The sequence below is a fragment of the Rhinolophus hipposideros genome (genome assembly GCF_964194185.1).
Source record: "Rhinolophus hipposideros genome assembly, chromosome: 19".
NCBI classification, from domain to species: Eukaryota; Metazoa; Chordata; class Mammalia; order Chiroptera; family Rhinolophidae; genus Rhinolophus; species Rhinolophus hipposideros.
The window spans coordinates 28,441,432-28,461,054 of NC_138065.1; the positions used below are offsets into that span (position 1 = coordinate 28,441,432).

At 38.2% G+C, this 19,623-nt stretch overlaps 2 protein-coding genes across 2 annotated transcripts in view; both read right to left on the reverse strand.

Annotated features, from left to right (window-relative positions):
- SLAMF6 (SLAM family member 6) overlaps positions 1-9,061 on the reverse strand; it is a 43,546-nt gene extending 34,485 nt beyond the window's left edge. Inside the window, exon 1 of the mRNA XM_081025934.1 lies at positions 8,985-9,061. Within this exon, the coding sequence (XP_080882060.1) occupies positions 8,985-9,033 (49 nt within the window). The 5' untranslated portion in view covers positions 9,034-9,061. The remainder of the gene's footprint in view (positions 1-8,984) is intronic.
- Positions 9,062-9,299: 238 nt separating this feature from the next.
- CD84 (CD84 molecule) overlaps positions 9,300-19,623 on the reverse strand; it is a 65,004-nt gene continuing 54,680 nt past the window's right edge. The window contains exon 6 of the mRNA XM_081026555.1: positions 9,300-9,662. Within this exon, the coding sequence (XP_080882681.1) occupies positions 9,651-9,662 (12 nt within the window). The 3' untranslated portion in view covers positions 9,300-9,650. The remainder of the gene's footprint in view (positions 9,663-19,623) is intronic.

Sequence of the window (19,623 nt, forward strand, 5' to 3'; positions counted from 1 at the left end):
GCTGCAAAATACACGTTCTTCTCAAGAACACATGGAACATTTTCCAAGACAGACCATATGTTAGGCCACAAAACAAGTCTTGATAAATTTAAGAAAATTGAAATCATACCAATTGTCCTCTCTGACCACAGTGCTATGAAATTAGGAATGAACTACAGGAAAAAACTGGAAGACACACCAATTCATTGAGGCTGAATAACATGTTACTAAATAATGAATGGGTCAAGCAGGAGATCAGGAAGAAATCAAAAGATATCTTGAGACAAACGAGAATGAAAACACGACAACCCAAAATCTATTGGATGTCGTGAAAGCAGTCCTAAGAGGGAAATTCATAGCATTGCAGGCGTACCTAAAGTAACAAGAAACATCACTAATGAACAGTTTATCTTCACACTTAAGGGATCTGGAAAAAGAACAGGAAAATAAGCCCAATGGGAGTACAAGGACGGAGATAATAAAGGTCAGAGGGGAAATAAATGAAATAGAAACCAGAAAAACAATACAAAAGATCAATGAATGCAAGAGTTGGTTCTTAGAGAAGATAAACAAAATCGACAAACCTTTAGTCAGACAAATTAAAAAAGAGAGAGAGAGGACCCAAATTAATAAAATCAGAAATGAAGGAGGAAAAGTGACAACAGACACCACAGAAATACAAAACATTTTAAGAAATTACTATGAGCAACTATATACCAACAAATTTGACAATCTGGAAGAAATGGACAATTTTCTAGAGGCTTACAACCTTCCACGGCTAACTCACGAAGAAACAGAAAACCTGAATAGACTGATTACCACCAGGGAAATTGAATCAGTAATCAACAATCTCCCAAGAAACAAAAGCCCTGGAACAGATGGCCTTACATGTGAATTTTATAAAACGTTCAAAAAAAAATTATCACCTGTTCTCCTCAAGTTCTTCCAAAAAATCCAGAAGGAGGGAAGACTCCCAAACACTTTTTACGAAGCCACTATCACCCTGATTCCCAAATCAGACAAAGACACCAAAAAAAAGAAAACTACAGGCCGATATCGCTAATGAACATAGATGCAAAAATCCTCAGCAAAATGTTAGTAAACGGAATTCAGCAATACATTAAATAGATCATACACCATGATCAACTGGATTCATCCCTGGTATGCAAGGGTGGTTCAACATCCTCAAATCAATTAATGTGATACACCGCATTAACAAAATGAAAAATAAAAATTACATGATCATATCAATAGATGCAGAAAAAGCATTTGACAAAATCCAGCAGCCATTTATGATAAAAACCCTTAAGAAAGTGGGAATAGAGGGATCATATCTCAGCATAATAAAGGCCATATATGATAAACCCACAGCTAACATCATACTCAATGGGGAAAAGCTAAAACCATTCCCCCTAAGATCAGGAACAAGGCAAGGTTGCCCACTTTCTCCACTTCTATTCAACATAGTGCTGGAAGTTCTAGCCACAGCAATCAGACAAAAAAAAAAAAAAAGAAATAAAAGGTATCCAAATTGGTTAGGAGGAAGTAAAATTGTCATTATATGCAGATGATATTATACTATATAGAGAGAACCCTAAAGACTCCACCAAGAAACTATTAGAGCTGATAGATGAATTTAGTAAAGTAGCAGGTTACAAAATTAATAATCAAAAATCAGTTGCATTTGTATATACCAATAATAAAACATCAGAAGGAGAAATTAAAAAAAAATTCCATTTACAATTGCTCCAAAGACTATAAAATATCTGGGAATAAATTTAACCAAAGAAGTAAAAGATCTGTACTCAGAAAATTATAAGACACTGAAGTAAGAAATGAAAGAAGATACAAATAGATGGAAACACATTCCATGTTCATGGATAGGAAGAATTAATATAGTTAAAATGTCCATACTGCCTAAGGTATATACATATTCAACGCAATTCCTATCAAACTACCAACGACGTTTTTCACAAAAATAGAACATATAATCCTAAAATTTATATGGGACCATAAAAGACCCTGAATAGCCTGAGCAATCTTGAGAAATAAGAACAAAGTGGGAGGTATAACAATACCTGACATCAAAATATACTACAAGGCTACAGTAAACAAAACAGCATGGTACTGGCATAAAAACAGACACATAGATCAAGGGAACAGAATAGAAAAGCCAGAAATAAATCCATGCCTATATGGCCATTTAATCTACGACAATGGAAGCAATAATGTACGGTGGGGGTAAAGACAGTCTATTCAACAAATGGTGCTGGGAAACCTGGACAGACATGCAAAAAAATGAAGCTGGACCACCTCCTTACACCATATACAAACATAAATTCAAAGTGGCTTAAAGACTTAAATGTAAGATCTGAAACCACAAAATTCCTAGAAGAAAATATAGGAAGAAACTTCACAGACATTACCCGGAGTAAGATTTTTACTGACATATCCCCTCACGAAAGGGAAGTAAGGTTAAAAATAAACATGTGGGATTACATCAAACTAAAAATTTTTTCACAGCAAAGGAAACCATCAATAAAACAAAAAGGGATATTACTAAATGGGAAAAGATATTTGCCAATGATATATCTGATAAGGGGTTAATATCACAAATTTATAAACAAACTCACTCAACTCAACTCCAGAAAAACAAACAACCCAATTAAAAAATGGGCAGAGGACATGAAGAGACATTTTTCTAAAAAGGACATACAGGTGGCAAACAGACATATGAAGAAATGCTCAACCTCATTAACCGTCAGAGAAATGCAAATAAAAACCACAATGAGATACCACCTCACTCCAGTCAAAATGGCTATCATCAATAAATCCACAAACAACAAGTGCTGGCACAGATGTGGAGAAAAGGGACTGCTTGTGCACTGTTCGTGGGATTGCAGATTGGTGCAGCCACTATGGAAAACAGTATGGAGGTATCTCGAAAATCTGAAAATGGAACTACCTTATGATCCAGCAATTGCATTCTTAGGTATCTATCCGGAGAAATCCAAAACTCCAATTCAAAAATCTTTATGCACTCTTATGTTTACTATACACAATAGCCAAGACATAGAAACAACCGAAATGCCCATCTGTAGATGACTGGATTAAGAAACTGTGGTACATTTGTACAATGGAGTATTACACAGCCATAAAGAAGAAAGAAATCTTATCATTTGCAGCACCATGGATGGATCTAGAGAACATTATGTTAAGCGAAATAAGTCAGACAGAGAAAGACAAATACCATATGATGTCACTTATATGCAGAATCTAAAGAAAAGAATAAGTGAATGAACTAATCAGAAACAGTTTTGGAGAGAAAGAGGAAAAACTGAGGGTTGCTAGATAGGCGGGGGAGTGGGGATAAGGAGGAAGGTGAGGGGATTAGAAAACAGTCGGTAACCACAAGATGGCCACGGGGTTTTGAAAATTAATTTGGGGAACGTAATCAATAATGTTGTAAAGATTTTGTAAGGTATCCGATGGACACGTGTCCCATTTGGGACACCACCTCAGGGATGATGTAGATGCCTGATCACTGCACTGTACACCTGAAGCTGTAGAATGATGAATGCCAACTATAATTTTACATATATATGTGTACATATGTATGTATATACTTACAAGAAGCGTAGTACAGCATTAGGAAGAGAGACAGTGGAAATGTAATGGCTCTGTGCGATGTCAGAGGGATAGTGGATGGCGGTAGGGGGGGTTCACACAGTGTGAGGGATATAAATGATAAACGTCTATTACTTTGTCTTGTGCACCTGAAACTAATAAAAATAAAAGTAAAAGAGGACTTCTTCACCTCAAAAGGCTAACATTCTACTCAAGAAGACTGAAAGCCTTCCATCAAAACCAGGAACAGGACAACAGTGCCTGCTTTCACCACTTGTATTGTACTGGAAGTTCCAGCTGGAGCAATTAGGCAAGAAAAAAGAAATAAATGGTATCTTAATTGGAAAGGAAGAAGTGAAACTTTCTATTGACAGAATATGACATTCTGTCTTATAGATAGAAAATCCTAAAGAATCCGCACAAAAATCATCAGATCTAATAAATAAATTTAGCAAAGTTGCAGCATAGATGATCAATATACAAAAATCAGTTGTATTCCTACACACTAGCAATATGAACAATCTGAAAAGGAAATTAAGAAAACAATTCCATTTACTATTGGATCCAAAGTAATACAATATCCAGTAACAGTTCATCCAAGGAGATTCAAGACTTTGGACTGAAAAACTAGAAAACATTTCTAAAAGAACTTAAAGAACAACTAAATAAATGGAAAGACATTTTATGTTCATGGATCAGAAGCTTAATATTAAGATGGCAATACTACCCAAAGCAATCTACAGAGTCAATGCAATATCTATCAAAATTCCAATGACCTTTATGACTTTTTTCAGAAATGGAAGAGCCAATCCTCAAATTCATACGGAACTGCAAGGGGCCCCAAATAGCTAAAACAATACTGAAAAAGAAAATCAAAATTAGAGAATTCATATTCCCCCAAATCCAAAATTTACAGTTACAGTAGTCAAAATAGTATGGTGCTGACATAAGGATAGACATATAGATACCTATATAGAATTGAACTGAGAGTCCATAAGTAAAATCCATGCATTTATGGACAATTAACTTTTAACAAGAGTGGCAAGGTCATTCAATGGGAAAAGATGTTGCTTCAATAAATGGTGCTGGGACAACTAGATATTCATGTACAAAAGAAGAAAGTTGGACCACGCGTTCATACTTATACAAAAATTAACTCAAAATGTTTCAATGACCTAAATATGAGAGCTAAAATTATAAAACTCTTAGAAGAGAATATAGGAGTAAGTCTTCATGTCCTTGGATTTGGCAATGGATTTTTAGATATGACACTAAAAGCACGAGTAACAAAAGAAAGACAAATTTGACTTCATCAAAATCAAAATCTTTTGTTTCTCAAAGGACATTATCAAAAAAATAAAAAGACAACCTACAGAATGGGTGAAAATATATGTAAACCATATATCTGATAAAGGTCTAGCATTATGAATATTTTAAGAACTTTTACAACTCTACAACAAAATGATAAATAATCCAATTAAAATGAGCAAAGGGCTTGAATGGATATTTCTCCAAAGAAGGCCAATAAACACATAAATCTAAAGATGCTCAACATTATTATTCCCAAAGAAGATGCCAATTAAAATTATAATGAAATATCTTTACATCTACTAAAATGGTAATAATGATAATCAGTAAGTAAGTGTTAGTAAAGATGTGGAGAAATTATACATTGCTGGTAGAAATGTAAACTTGTACAGTCACTGTGGAAAACCATTTAGTGATTCCTCAAAATATTAAGCATAGAATTATCATAAGATCCAGTAATTTTATTCCTAGGTATATACCCAGAAGAACTGAAAACAGATATTCAAATACTTGTAGACAAATCTTCATAGCAGCACAATTCACATAAACAAAAAGGTGGAAAAATGCAAATGTCCATTAATAGATGAATGGATAATAAATGTGTATATACGTACAATGGAAAATTATTCAGCAACAAAAAGGAATGAAGTACTTACTGATAGATGACACAACATGAATAAACCTTGAAAACTCTGTACTAAGTGAAAGAAGTTAGATACAAAAGGTCACATATTGTATAACTTCATTTATACGAACTATCCAGAATAGGTAAACCCATAGAGAGAAAGCAGACTGGTTATGTGTAGAAGGTTGAGGGATGGAGAAATGTGGAGTGATTGCTTAATGGCTACAGGGTTTCCTTTTGGGGCAATGAAATGTTTTGGAATGATAGAAGTGGTGAATTTACTAAATGCCATAAAATTGTACACTTTGAAATTATTATTTTATGTTTTTTGAATTTCACCTTGATGATAAAAAAGAAAGGCAAAAAGTCTGACTGTGGATGGAGACACAACTGAGGGTAGATCTGAATAAAAAACTGAGAGGCATGGAAGGATGGAGGTCACAGTGAGGACAGATCGCAGATTCTGAGAGGTAGAAAAACAGTTGTTTTTGAAGATAATGACAAAATATAAAACAACTTGCTGTCTGTGGTGAGTAACAATAAACATGTGAAAGTGTGGAAGGTTGGTAAGAAGTAGATAACACTTCTCAGCAGAAGGTGAGTCATTGGATACAATCTCTTAGCAGAAGAGCCTGCAAATTTTTAACGCACAACCTCATTTGGCTAGCCCATGTGTATTGGCTCTGCCTCCATTTCCAACCACTGTTCTCTCCTGGACAGCAGAATATGTGTATCTGCTTCTTGCAAACCCAATCAGAGAATTCCCATTTCTTCTTTCCTCCAGACCCAATATGACTTAATCCCATGAAATATAGAACTTTGCTACTCAAAGTGTAGTCCGTGGAGCAGCACTTGCTTTACTTGGAGCTTGTAATAAATGCAGAATCTTAGTCTCCATCCCGGAATCAGCATTATAATGCGATTCCCTAGTAATTTGTATGCATATTAACATTTGACAAGCTCTCATCTAGGAAGAATAATGGAGAGACAAATGAGATTCATTTGTCCCAGGGCATGATGATACCTGATTCTAGTTATACTTATTAGGATTATTTCTCAATGTGGTTTATCTTTCCAGCTAAATTTTCTAAAAGGAGCAAGTTATAATGCTCAACCCACTTGAGAGAATGTGGGCTGGTGTGAGTTGTCTTCCTTCATACTTGTTTTCAATGTTGATTTATTTTGTGCCACACTCTTGCCACAGTGGTTTTCTTTTCCTTCCTTAATAACTCCAAGCTCTTCCCTGCATCAGGGTCTTTGCACACGTGATTCCCTCTGCCTTGGATGCTTCCTCATGAGGCTCCCCCGACTTGAGTTCGCACATCATCCTTTAAATATCAGATGATATGCCAGCTTTCCAGAAAATCCACATTACCCCCATCCAAAGCAGATCCCCTTGTTTTTCTCTCCCATGGTAACCTATTTTCTTCCTAGCAATCACATTTTAGTAATTATATATATATATATATATATATGTGAATATGTAGCTGTGTGTAAACTAAGTGGAATAGACTCTGGAGCCAGGTTCCCTGATTTCCAAATCTGGCAATCACTGCTTTCCTCGTGGGCCTCAAAACAACTACAAATACATTCAAATATGTTTGTTTTCCTACACCATCCACAGTGTCACCTCTCTATGTGACATTAAGCAAGTTACTTAAGGGTCTGTGCCTTCTTTCCTCTTCCTTGAAGTGGGGATAGGAACAATATGTTTCATAGAGTCATATGAAGAGTATCAAGGGAAATGGGGAGAAGCAGAGGAATTTTAATCAGAGGACCTTCAGAATATTTGATTCTAGAGGTGGGTTCAATTTTTGTAAGGACGTAAAAATGAGACAAAGATGTCGATCTTTGTTCCCAGGCCAGGAAATGGCTCTTGAATGTATAAATGAATTATTCCACTTTCTGCATCTTATACATATTTCCAAAGGTTCTGTCCTCTTTCCGCTTTTCTCTTGAGCTTCACTTATTATTTCTTTGCTGTGACTTCCAAGCCTCCAGCTTCAGCCCTACCTCTAATCTTATTTCGAGCTGCTTTCAGGAAATCTCTTCATGGATTTCATACTGATGCCTTAAAATTCATAGGTCCAAAATTTAACTCATCTTCCTCTCCTTGTCTGCTCCTTCATCCCTTCAACTCTGTCACCTTCTTTGGTTACCCAGTCTGAAATTTCACTGCCCTCCATCCTGCACCATCCCCTTTCTGTGCTTGATTTTTTTCCTTCTTATCATTTACCACTCTACAATATACTATTTCACTTATTTATCTTGTTTATAATTTGTCTCCCCTGCTAAAATGTTAACTCTATGAGGGCAGGAATTTTTGCCTGCTTTGTGCATAATGTATCCCCAGAAACTGGAACAATGGCAGGAATTAGTAAGTGCTCAACGAATATTTATTGGATAACTTAATGAATTCACCTCCCCCCTCATTGCCAATGCCAATTAATCTAGTTAATTCTATGTCTATGGTGACTCTTGCTTCTGTCTTTCCTCTTGTGCTGCTGCCATGTTTGTTCAACTGTCAGTGTTTCTCAGAACTATCACAAGCACTTGCCATCTGCTGGCTGATGAAATTTGGGCAAGTTATTTAAATTATCTGAATTTCTCATGTAAAAATGGAGATAACAATAGTACAGACTCATAAGACATGAGGCTTATATGTATGTGTGTATAATACTTGGCCCAGTGCCTGATACAGAATAACCCTCAGTGAATATTAGCTATTTGTATCTGCTTCCCTGGGCTAGTTCTGGCCTAGCTTTTCTGTCTTGTTTCCTACCCCATCTGCCCCTGAATCCTATACGTTGGCCTCGACGGACCACTTTTTGTGCCCCAAGATGACATTCACCTTCATGTTTTCCTTGTAATAAACAGCAGGAAATGAGAAGCAGGCAGGATCAGCTAACTCCTTTCTCTCACATAAAGTACTGCCAGACCAACGAACCCCAATTTGTATTAAAGGATGGGAGAGCTAGAGAGCTTTTTTTTTCACAGCAAGCTGAAACTAAGAGAACTATTTCTAGTGTTTTCTGTTGGGCCCAGAAATTTTGGCGAAACTGATCCCACAGATTTTCAATATTTTAAACGAGCGTAGTGAGGCCCAGGAGGAATAAGTAATGTACTTGAGGTTACACAGCAAGATAGCAGCTAGTTTGGTAAAAGGATTCATTTTCCTAAACTTAGTATTCCTTATTAAAACATGCTGTTAATAAACCCCAAAGAGTCTTGTCTTAGAAAAGCTCATTTCCCATGTCCCAGCAGAAAATTCCCTTAAATACAGACACAATTAAAGTTGGAGAGAACGTAGCAGCTTATCAAGCATGACTGTGAACTGCACCAGGCAGAGACAGACAGACACTTGTATATAGGTGATCTAGACTGAGTAAGCTAAACAAAATCTGGGAGTCACTCGGTGACTATATGGGTCCATTTCATCATTTACCTGGGCCAAGGCAGAAGACAAGCGTGAGAAACTGGAACAGCCAAATCATGTTGTTAGCACTGGAGACTGGTGCTGAAGACTTCAAGGCAGTCAAGTTCGTCCTCTGTTGAAAGTGCTTCTTACTCAAACTTCCCCTTCCTGTCAGAAGTGTTGTCATGAGTGACTGCTAGGCTCACAGTCTGTGCTGCAGTCTCTTCCTGCAAGTCAGGACTAACCCCCAAGAGACTCTCAGACCCCCAGGATCTACCTAGCACTGACTGAGCCTTCTATGGTAGCCACGGCATGAGTGAAGAACAGAGCATGCAAGATCTTGAACGCCTTTCAATATGCTCTTTACTCAAACATCAATCATCAATACACCAAACAGTAGAGCACACAGAGTAATACAATAATTGGGTAAAACAGAGTAATGAACCAGTCCCAAAGTCAGTAAAAATCATGGTGGAGCCAGGAATGGTGGCTGGTCCTGGAGGTCGTTCTGGTAGAAGTTCAATCTGAGTCTGATGAAGTAAGCAGGCTTTTGGAGCAGAGGAGCAGCGTGGTCACCTCTTAGTCAAGACTCGCTGTCTGAGCTGCAAAAGTCTCCAGTTCTTATGCAGCTCTGAGTGCTTTTCTGACGTCACCTTATCAGAGCAGCCAGCCTGCAACCCTGACGTCCTCTCATCTTCAGTGGCAGACCTTTAGGAATGCAGCTGGTTACATCCAATTACTAGGGCAACCGGGCAGCTCCCTGGGCATTGTCTGCTAAATTCTCTGTTCATGTCCAAAATGGAGTTACTCTTGCTCATTCAATATGCTCACACAAAATTCATTCTTTTCTTTTTTTTGTATGTATCTAAATGTATTGATTAGCAAAATGTGAACAAATTCTACTTCTTGAGCTCTCAGTTTGGAAAAGAAATATTAAAATTTTATGTCTTGTATAGAAACTACAAAGACCTTTATTGTCATAGGGTAATAATATTCCTCACAAAGACAAGGAAAAATTAGATCATCTTTAAAAAAGCCTGATGATACTGGTTTGAAGGAAAGATTCTACTGGAAATCAAATGTGCATTCCCATTAAAAACTCATTCTAACAGCTTCCAGGGGTGCTGTACACAGGCATGCATCATAACAGTTCTAATTTTATTTTTAAAAATTATTCTATTTACTTTTTTTCCTGAGCAATAGGGGGAAATTTTGTTTTACTATTTGGTCTCTTGTTTTCAGTTCCTGAAATATCTTCAGAGCCATAAAGATGAAACGGATGTCTTATTATTTATAACAAGCCCCTTTTTACCCCAACTTTGTATATGTTAATGAGGTAACTTTTAGACTGCACCTAAGGTTGGCAGTGGAACCAATCAAGTGAATGGAGGATTGGAACTTTCAGCCCTACCTCCTCCCCAAGGAGGGGAGAGGGACTGGAGGTTGAATCAGTACCGAGTGGCCAGTGATTTAATTGGTTGTGTATATGAAATGAAGCCTCCACAAAAAAACAAAAGGACAGGGTGCAGAGAGCTTCTGGATTTGTTAACACGTGGTGATCTGAGGAGAGTGCTGTCCTTGGAGAGCACATGGAAGCTCCTCATCCTTTCCCCATGCCTTGCCCTATGCATTTCTTCCATCTGATGGTTCCTAAGTTATATCCTTTCATAATAAACCAGTGATCTAGTAACTGAAATATTTTTCTGAGTTCTGTGAACTGCCCTCGCAAATTAATCAAACCCAAGCAAGAAGTTGTAGGAACCTCTAATCTACAACCAGTTGGTCAGAAGCCCAGGTGACGACCTGCACTTACAATTGACATCTGAAGTATGGGGATGGTGGGGGCAGTCTTGTAAAGGACGGAACCCTTAAATTGTAGAACCTGATGTTATCTCTTGGCAAGTTGAGTGTGGGTTGCATTGGTAGTTCATACCTATACATTTTTTTATACTAGCAGAAATGCTGTTAGCTTGTGCTAAAGGGGACAGAGACAGGACTAGATAAGGAAGGCCACTGGATGTCTGAAATTCTACAGGACAGGCCAATAGAGTATCTAGCGGCAAACATGCGTTATCCTTTAAGAAAAGAGAAAAATGAGCTCTCAACTTTTCAGAAGTTGGCAGGGCTTGTACTTCCACCATGGGCCCTAGGTCACAGGTTCAGAGTTCAGGGCTATTTTTTATCCAGTTTCGGGTGGACCCAGAGGACAGAGCGCTGAGCCAAAGAAGATTGTTCTCAAGTCTTAAAATCTAATAGAATCTGCCCTGCTGGGTTTTGGACTTGCTTGTGACCTGTGACCTTTTGCTCTTTTCTATTTCTCCTTTTTGGAGTGGAAATGTCTATCCTTTGTTTATCCCACCATTGTATTTTGGAAGCATATAACTTTCCTGGTTTCACAGCTGGAAAAGAGTCTTCCCTCAGGATGAATCCTTACTTGAGTTTCCCTCATACCTAACTTAGATAATATTTAGATGAGATTTTGGCTTAGAGTAGATGTCAGAATGGGTTAAAATTTGGAGGGAGGGCTGTTAAAGTAGGGGTGAATGTATTTTGTATTTTGCTTGTGAGAAGGACATGGATTTTGATGGTGCAGAAGGCAGAAATATAGGCTGAAATGTGTCCCCCCCAAATTCATATATTGAAGGGCTAATCCCCATTATTCAAGAATGTGACTGTATTTAAAGATAAGATCTTTAAAGAGGTAATTAATTTAAAATAAGGTCATATAGGCAGGCCCTAATCCAATGTGACTGATTTCCTTATAAGAAGAGGAGATTAGAACACAGACACACACACAGAGAAGACAATGTGAAGACCCAGGGAGAAAGCGGCTTTCTAAAAGCCTAAGAGAGAGGACTTAGAATAAAACCAACTTTGTGGACACCTCGATTCCAGACTTATAGCCTCCAGAATTCTGAAAAAAATAAATTTCTGTTGTTTAAGCCACCCAGTCTGTGGTAGTTTGTTATTGGAGCTCTAGCAAATGAATATGTGGCTTCAAAATGTTGTATTCCTAATTTTTGAATATTTTTAATCATGAAAACTGCTAAACTTTGTCAAGTGCTTTTTCTGCATTAATTGAGATGATCATTCATTCCCCCCTGTGTTCTGTTAATGTGTTCTATTACACAGATTGGTTTTTGTACGTTGAACCATCCTTGCATTCCACGAATAAATCCAATTGGTCATGTTGTATAATTTTCATATGCTGCTGAATTTGGTTTGCTAATTTTTGTTGAGAAATTTTGCATCAATATTTATTAGGATATTGTTTTGTAGTTTTATCAATAGGTGGTACTGGTGAAAGATTGGAAGGTAGGAGGAAGGGAGAAATTATGTTTTTTCTTCACTTTGATTTCTGATGTCTTCAGCAGTGGTAGCAATAATGGAAAATGAGTGCAGCTCCAGGATTCCTGGTCTGGCAATGCATTTCCAGTAGTCATTCCAGAAGTCTTGGCAGTGTGGCTCCAGTGCTGGCAATAGCAGTGGTGAGTGACTTTAGGCTCCGAGATTCTTATGGTTTTGGTGGGATCCTGCAATGTGGCAGCATTTGTTCCAAAGGCAAAATTCCCCTCAGAGTGCTAAAAACTTCCTGGTATTACTAATTGTGTAGTAGCCTCATCTCCTCTGTTTTACTCCTCAAATTCTTCCATTACGTTTGTATTCAATTTCCTACATTCAATTTGCTAAATTTGCAATACTTAAGAGGGTTTCATTTTTTCTAATCAGACATGAACTGAAACATCAACTGACCTTCTAATTTAAGCTTGCTATTTTTTTTTTTCTTCTAACCAGTCATGTGTGTTGAATTTTACCAAATACATTTTTTTGGAATCTGTCAAGATGATTGTGTTTTTCCCCCTTCAATGTGTTTAAACAATAAATTACAATAGAAGACTTCTTAAAAGGTTAAAGATAAATAACCCTTCTAAAAGGTTAAAGATAAATAACCCTTATATTCTGGAGATAAACCATACTTGATTCCTTCCTTCCTTCCTTCCTTTTTTTACTTTTAATGCATTGCTTGGTTCAATTTGCTAAAATTTAAATTAGAAGTTTTAACTTTTATAAGTGAGATTGGTCTACCAGGAGTTGATAAATTTTTTCTGTAAAGGTCAAAGTAGTGAATATTTTAGACTTTGTGGGCCATACAGTTTCCATTGTAATTACTCAACTTTGCTGTTGTAGCATGAAAGCAGCCATAGTCAATACATGAATGAATAGGTGTTGAGTGTGTTTCAATAAAATTTTATTTATATACAGTGAAATTTGAATTTCATATAATTTTCACATATCACCAAACATTATTCTTCTTTAGAGTGTTTTTCAACCTTTTAAAGTTGTAATAACTATTCTTAGCCTGTAGGCTATATAGAAACACTTGGTAAGTGGGATTTGTCCACAGGCTATAGTTTGCTGATCCCTGGCCTATATTTTTCTTTTTGGGGAATCACTGTCATTTAGTTTGGAGTCAGTGCTCAATGAATTTTGAAGTTTCCCACTGTTTTCTATGCTTTGGAACAGTTAAAATTATATAGGAATTATTCTTTCACTGAATGTGGTAAAACTTGTTCATAATACCACCGAAGCTTGGTATAGTTTTGGAAATTATATCACTGAATATCTTTTTCATTTTTTCTCTGATTAAACAAGATTTTCTAGTTATAAACTTTTTTATACACTTTTTAAAATTAGTTTCAGGTGTACAAAACAACATAATAGATGGACATTTAAACCCCTCAGAAAGTGATAACCCACCCCTCGAGCTACGACCCCCTGACATTTTATATAGCTGTTACAATGCCATTGACTATCTTCCCTATGTTATGTTCTACATCTTGTGACTATATATACCTATATATTTAGTTGTAGTTGACATTCAATATTATTCTACTTCAGCTTCATGTGTATAGTGCATTGGTCAGGTATCTACACAGTCTATGACATAATTCCTCTGATAAGTTCAGTGCCCATCTGGCACGTTACATGATCTTTACAACATTGTTGATTATATACCCCATACTGCATTAACTATAAATTCGTATTTCTTAATGCCTTCACCTTTTTCACCCTGCCCCCAACTCCATTCCCAACTATCATCCTGATAGATCTAGTACCTGTCTGGCACCATACATAGTTACTACAATATTATGGACTATATTCCTTATGCTATACCCTACATCCCCATGACTAGTGTATAACAACCAATTTGTACTTTTTAATCCCTTCACCTTTCACCCATCCTTAACCCCCCTCCCATCTTAAAGAAGTCCCTCTAAAGTTCCTTGTAATACTGGTTTGGTGGTGATGAACTCCTTCAGCTTTTTCTTGTTTGGGAAGCTCCTTATCTGTCCTTCTATTCTGAATAACAGCCTTGCTAGGTAGAGTAATCTTGGTTGTATGTTGTTGCTTTTCATCACTCGGAATATTTCCTTCCACTGCCTTCTTGCCTGCAAAGTTTCTGTTGAGAAATCAGCCGACAGTCTTATGGGGGCTCCCTTGTAGGTAACTAACTACTTTTCTCTTGCAGCATTTAAGAATCTCTCTTTGTATTTAACTTTTGGCATTTTAATTTTGATGTGTCTTGGTGTTGGCCTCTTTGGAACTCTATGTGCTTCCTGGGCTTGAATGTCTATTTCCTTCACCAGATTAGGGAAATTTTCTGTCGTTATTTCTTCTAATAGGGTTTCAATTCCTTGCTCTTTCTCTTCTCCTTCTGGTACCCTTATAATGTGAATGTTGGTATGCTTGATATTGTCCCAGAGGCCCTTTAAACTCTCCTCAATTTTTTGGATTCTTTTTTCTTTTTGCTGTTCTGGTTGGGTGTTTTCTACTACCTTATCTTCTATATCGCTGGTTGGATCCTCTGCTTCATCTAATCTACTGTTGATTCCCTGTGGTATATTCTTCATTTCTGTTATTGTATCCTTTATTTTTGACTCATTCTTTTTTATGGTTTTCATCTCCATTTTTATGCTTCCTATCTCTCCATTGAAGTTCTCCCTGAGATCATTGAGCATTCTTATAACCAGTGTTTGGAACTCTGCGTCTGATAGATTGCTTATCTCCATTTCGCTTAGTTCTCTTTCTGGAGCTTTGTTCTGTTCTTTTGTTTGGGACATGTTTCTTTGTCTCTCCATTTTGGCTGCTTCCCTGTGTTTGTTTCTATTTATTTGGTAGAGCTACTCTATCTTCCGGGCTCAGTAGAATGGCCTTATGTAGTAGGTGTGCTATGGGGTTCAGTGGCGCAATCTTTCTGGTCACCTGAACCATACGCTTCAGGTGTGTCCCTTTTTTGGTTTGTGTGTGCCCTCCTCTTATAGTTGAGAATTGGTTGATAATTGCACATCAATGTGAGGGACCGACCCTTCGGCTCACTCGTTGTGAGCACTGGCCTTGACTACAGTGAAAGAGTTGTTGTGCAGGGCTCTAGCTAGTTTTGAAGCTGGCCACTGGGGGTGCCAGCCTCAGGACTAACTTGGAGGGGATCTGCTGTAGGTCAAGTACAGACCGTGCCCCATCTGGGGCCACCTGGCAGGAACCACAAAGAAATCCGCCAATGGCTGCCGCTCATGTTGTGCTTGGAATCACCTTGAGAGGCAAACCTGCAAATGTAGGCAGGCTGCCGCTTGTGCTGGCTTAGGGTTGCTCAGCCAGAGGCACAGGACATGCTCAAGCCAGATGCTGCTTATTTGGGTTTTGCAAAACTTTGAGAGTCTAGGAAAGTCTGCAGCTTGAGCCAAGGCAGGAGGTCTGCATGAAAAAGCCACTGAAAGCAGCCTGGGTGTGCCCCCAAATTGAGCGGGGCCAGGTCTTGAATTGTCAGGGTGTGGTGAATGAACTGCGGAGATTCAAATATGGTGGCTGCCTGTGTTCGTTCACTGGGAAGGGCGAGGGCTCAACAAAGAAACAATGGTTTCCACCAGCTCCCCTGTCTAGGAGAAAGCCACCTTTCCAGCCCCCGGTCCCAAGCCAGACAACTCAATTCCCCACCATCTGTCCTTGCCACCTTTTCAGCTGCTGCCCTAGCACTGAAGCTCAGAGTGAGTTATTTCATTGGTGGGTAAGTCCACACACAGTAACTTTGAGAGGAGTGCCTGTGAGTGCAGCTGTACTCTGTCTCACTCAATCACAATCTCCGCTGGTTTTCAGCCAGAAATTATGGGGACTTCTCTCCCCGGCACCAGAACCCTGGGCTGAGGTGGGGCTGGGATCCCTCACTCCTTTAGAGGATGGGGTGGAACCCCCATAACTGAAATAGCCTTTCCTATCTTTAACGGTCACACGTGGGTGTGGGACCAGTCCATTCTGCATCTCTGACCTTCCTAATAGTCTGGAGGTGGCTTCTTCTGCACATTCTTTGTTGAAAGACGTTAGTTCAGATTGACTTTAGTCGATTCTCAATAATGGTTGTTTTGTAGATTAGTTGTAATTTTGATGTGGTTTTGAGAGAAGGTAAACACAGTGTTTATCTACTGTGCCATCTTGGTTATCAGTTATAAGCTTTTAATTTATTAACTATTATAGATATAAATCTATACATCAGAACGATCCATTGGTTCTTTTTGCCACCATATGGCCTTATCATATTTGTGTTTTGGAAACATTACTCCAACTGTGGTGTAGAGAATGGATGGAACTGGGGCAAGTGTGACTGCAGGAAGTAAAGTGTTATTGTCTAGGTGAGAGATGACGGTGGATTAGACTACTGCATCTACTGGTGGATGAAAGAAGAAAAGTTAGACAGATTGTAAAAACATTTAGGAGGTGTGTTAGGAAGTGGTTAAGACCACTTCCAGTTTCAACAATTCAGTGGGAGGACTTACAGGATTCAGCATATAGTCATACCTATGGCTATGATTTATTAGTGACTAGATGCAAAGCAAATTCAGCAAAAGGGATTGGTACATGGAGTGATGTCCAGAAAAAAACTAGGTACAAGCATTCAAGAGTCTTCTCACTGTAGAGTCACACAGGATGTGCTTAATTCCTCTAGCAATGTGTCATGACAAGACATGTGAAATGCTGTCTACTAGGGAAGCTTGCCCGAGCCTAGGATTCTAAGGTTTTTATTAACAATCAGTAATGTAGGTACTGCCTGTCTAGCACGTACCAAAATTCCAGAATCCTAGAAGAAAAGCAGGTGTTCAGCACAAACCAAATTGTTTGTTCAAACAGTTTAAGCTCAGTAAACCACTCTTATCAGGGAATAGTCTAACTCTCCCAAAATCCAAGTTCCCAGACACCAGCCAAGAGCCAACCTTGTTAAGAACACCTTTCAGGGACAGCAGTCTTAGACCTACAATATTAACTCTTTTCTATGTTTTCTGCACAGGAAATGAAGTCAATACTTTTGCTCTGAATTTTTATCCAAAGTTTGGAAACGTATTAAGGGAATATATTTGGAGTAAATAGCTTTGTCACTGAGACATGTGGCAAGATTGTCACATTCCAGGTAAGGCAGAAGTTGTAAGAACTTTTGCATTTTTATTAATTAATCAAAATATTATACATTGAGGACTTCTGTAATTTTCACATGTTCAGCCACTGTGGATACAAATGGTAAGCTAAACCAGACATGAGCTCATAGTCTAGTAGGGAAAGAGAGACACTAATCAAATAATCACAGGAGAAATATTTAAAGACAAAATTTGAAAACTGCTATGAAGGAAAGAGGTAGTACAATGAGAGCAAAATATGGAAGGGTCATTTGAGCTGCACCCTGAGGGATGAGTGGGCATTAATAGGTAAAGAGGTGTATTAAAGGTAGTGAGGGAAAGGAGGGGGGAGGTATGTCATTTCAGGCAGAGGGAGAATCCTAGGGCTAATGTGTAGATTAAATTAAGTGAAATTTGCCCAAACCTCTGAGAGTACTGGAAAAACACCATCAAAATTGTTTTTATTTTCTCAAGTAATTCCAGTATCTGATTACAGAGTTTCTGCAGAGGGGCTCTAAAATTCTTCAGGGTAGTGGTTCAATTTCAGTTCAACAAGAAGAGAATAAAGAGGTGGAGGTGGGGAAGCTGGGAGTTCAAGCTTATCTGCAAAGAGTTGTTCAGAGTAGTTCTTTGATAAGCAAGAAGTAAGGGAAGTGGTGTCAGATTTAGATGCTTCTGTTTGCTATCTCAAACACCACCACTTAGCAAGTCATTTTTTCTTCATGGTTTTACAAAATATACTAAAGCCCTGCACTATGGTTCAGAAGCCAGGTCCTTTTATCCTTTTTTTCTAGGTGGCACTGTGGGTGACTAAGACAATGCCTACTCTCCAATTCCCTAGACCCAGATTCTGAAAGTGGTTTCTAGTACCCTTCTTCTCCAGATGTCTGGGTCCCAATCCAAGTTCAGTTCAACAAATATTTATTAAGCTCTACTAGTCATTGGCTTTTGTGATGGGGTGCTGTAGGTGAAAAGATGAATAAGACAAAGCTTTTGTCTGGAGGGAGATGGTCCTTAAAGCATGTGATATAAGTACCCAATTTTCCTATCACAGTCTAGCTGGGGAGACAGGTATAGAAGGTAATTAGATTGTAGAGTGGTAAGTGAAATAATACAAGGAACAGGCATTGAGTTAGGGGGATTGAGAGTTAAAATTTTGATATGCAACATTAATTTAGCATAATATAAGATGCATTTCTGTTGCAAGAGTCTTATTTCGTAAGTTTCTTTCAGTATCTTATGAAGGTGTCAGGCCTATAAGAACAGCTAATACAGTGATCCAGGGCTTTACCATGTGCAGGCATGTAATACCTCATTTAATCCCTACAAAATAGGAATTGTTAGTATCCCTCTTTTACAGATGGGCAAACTGAGGCACAAATTGGTGAGAAACCAGGATTCAAACCCAGGCACTCTAGCATCAGAGCCTACATTTGTCACCCTCATTATACTTCTTTTTATTATTTCTTTTTTCAAGCTTCATGCTACAGCTAGTAGAGACTGTCACTAATTATTTTTGAGAAAGTAATGCAAATCAAGGGAAATTCAGGGAAAAGTCAAATAGAAGTAAAGCATTGGATCTGGGAGAAAATAAAGCCTAGGCATTTCTTTTCTCCAGGCAGAACCTAAGAAGTGTTCTCTATTGACATTGGACAAGTCAGGCTCCTTTTTTCCCGTGCTCAGTTTCCAGCCAAGCTCTTCTTTTGTGGGATGGGTAGTTTAGAGTGTTGCATAGCTTTTTTTTTCATTTCTTTAATTATGTTTTAAATCAGCTTCACTTTCTTTTTCTGAGAAGCATGAGCTGCAACATTTCTCATCTTCTCAGTTCTCTGACAAAGCCCACAGTGACTTGCAGAGGGGCTGTCCTGGGTTACCAGCTCTTTCCAATAGGGGCCCTGCCCCTTAGATTGCAGCGTAAACACATTTCAACAAAACTGACATGTCTTTGGTCTCATACAAATCCTTGCCATTAAAAGAATATTTTGATTTTATAAACCTGTTGGTCATAGACTGGTTTGTCTGGAAAGCTGTGGAGGGGGAAATAAAATCACACTCATTTTACAGAAAGAGAATCTGAGAACTGAGCCTTGGGAAATGGGGTGACTAGCTTACTTTTTTTTATAAATCAGAAGATACATAGGAAAGAAAAAATAAGAGATAAGAACACAGTGGTCCTGAGTCCCAAAGGCCACTTTAAGAATTCTAAGAATTGCTGTGCACTGGTTCCATCC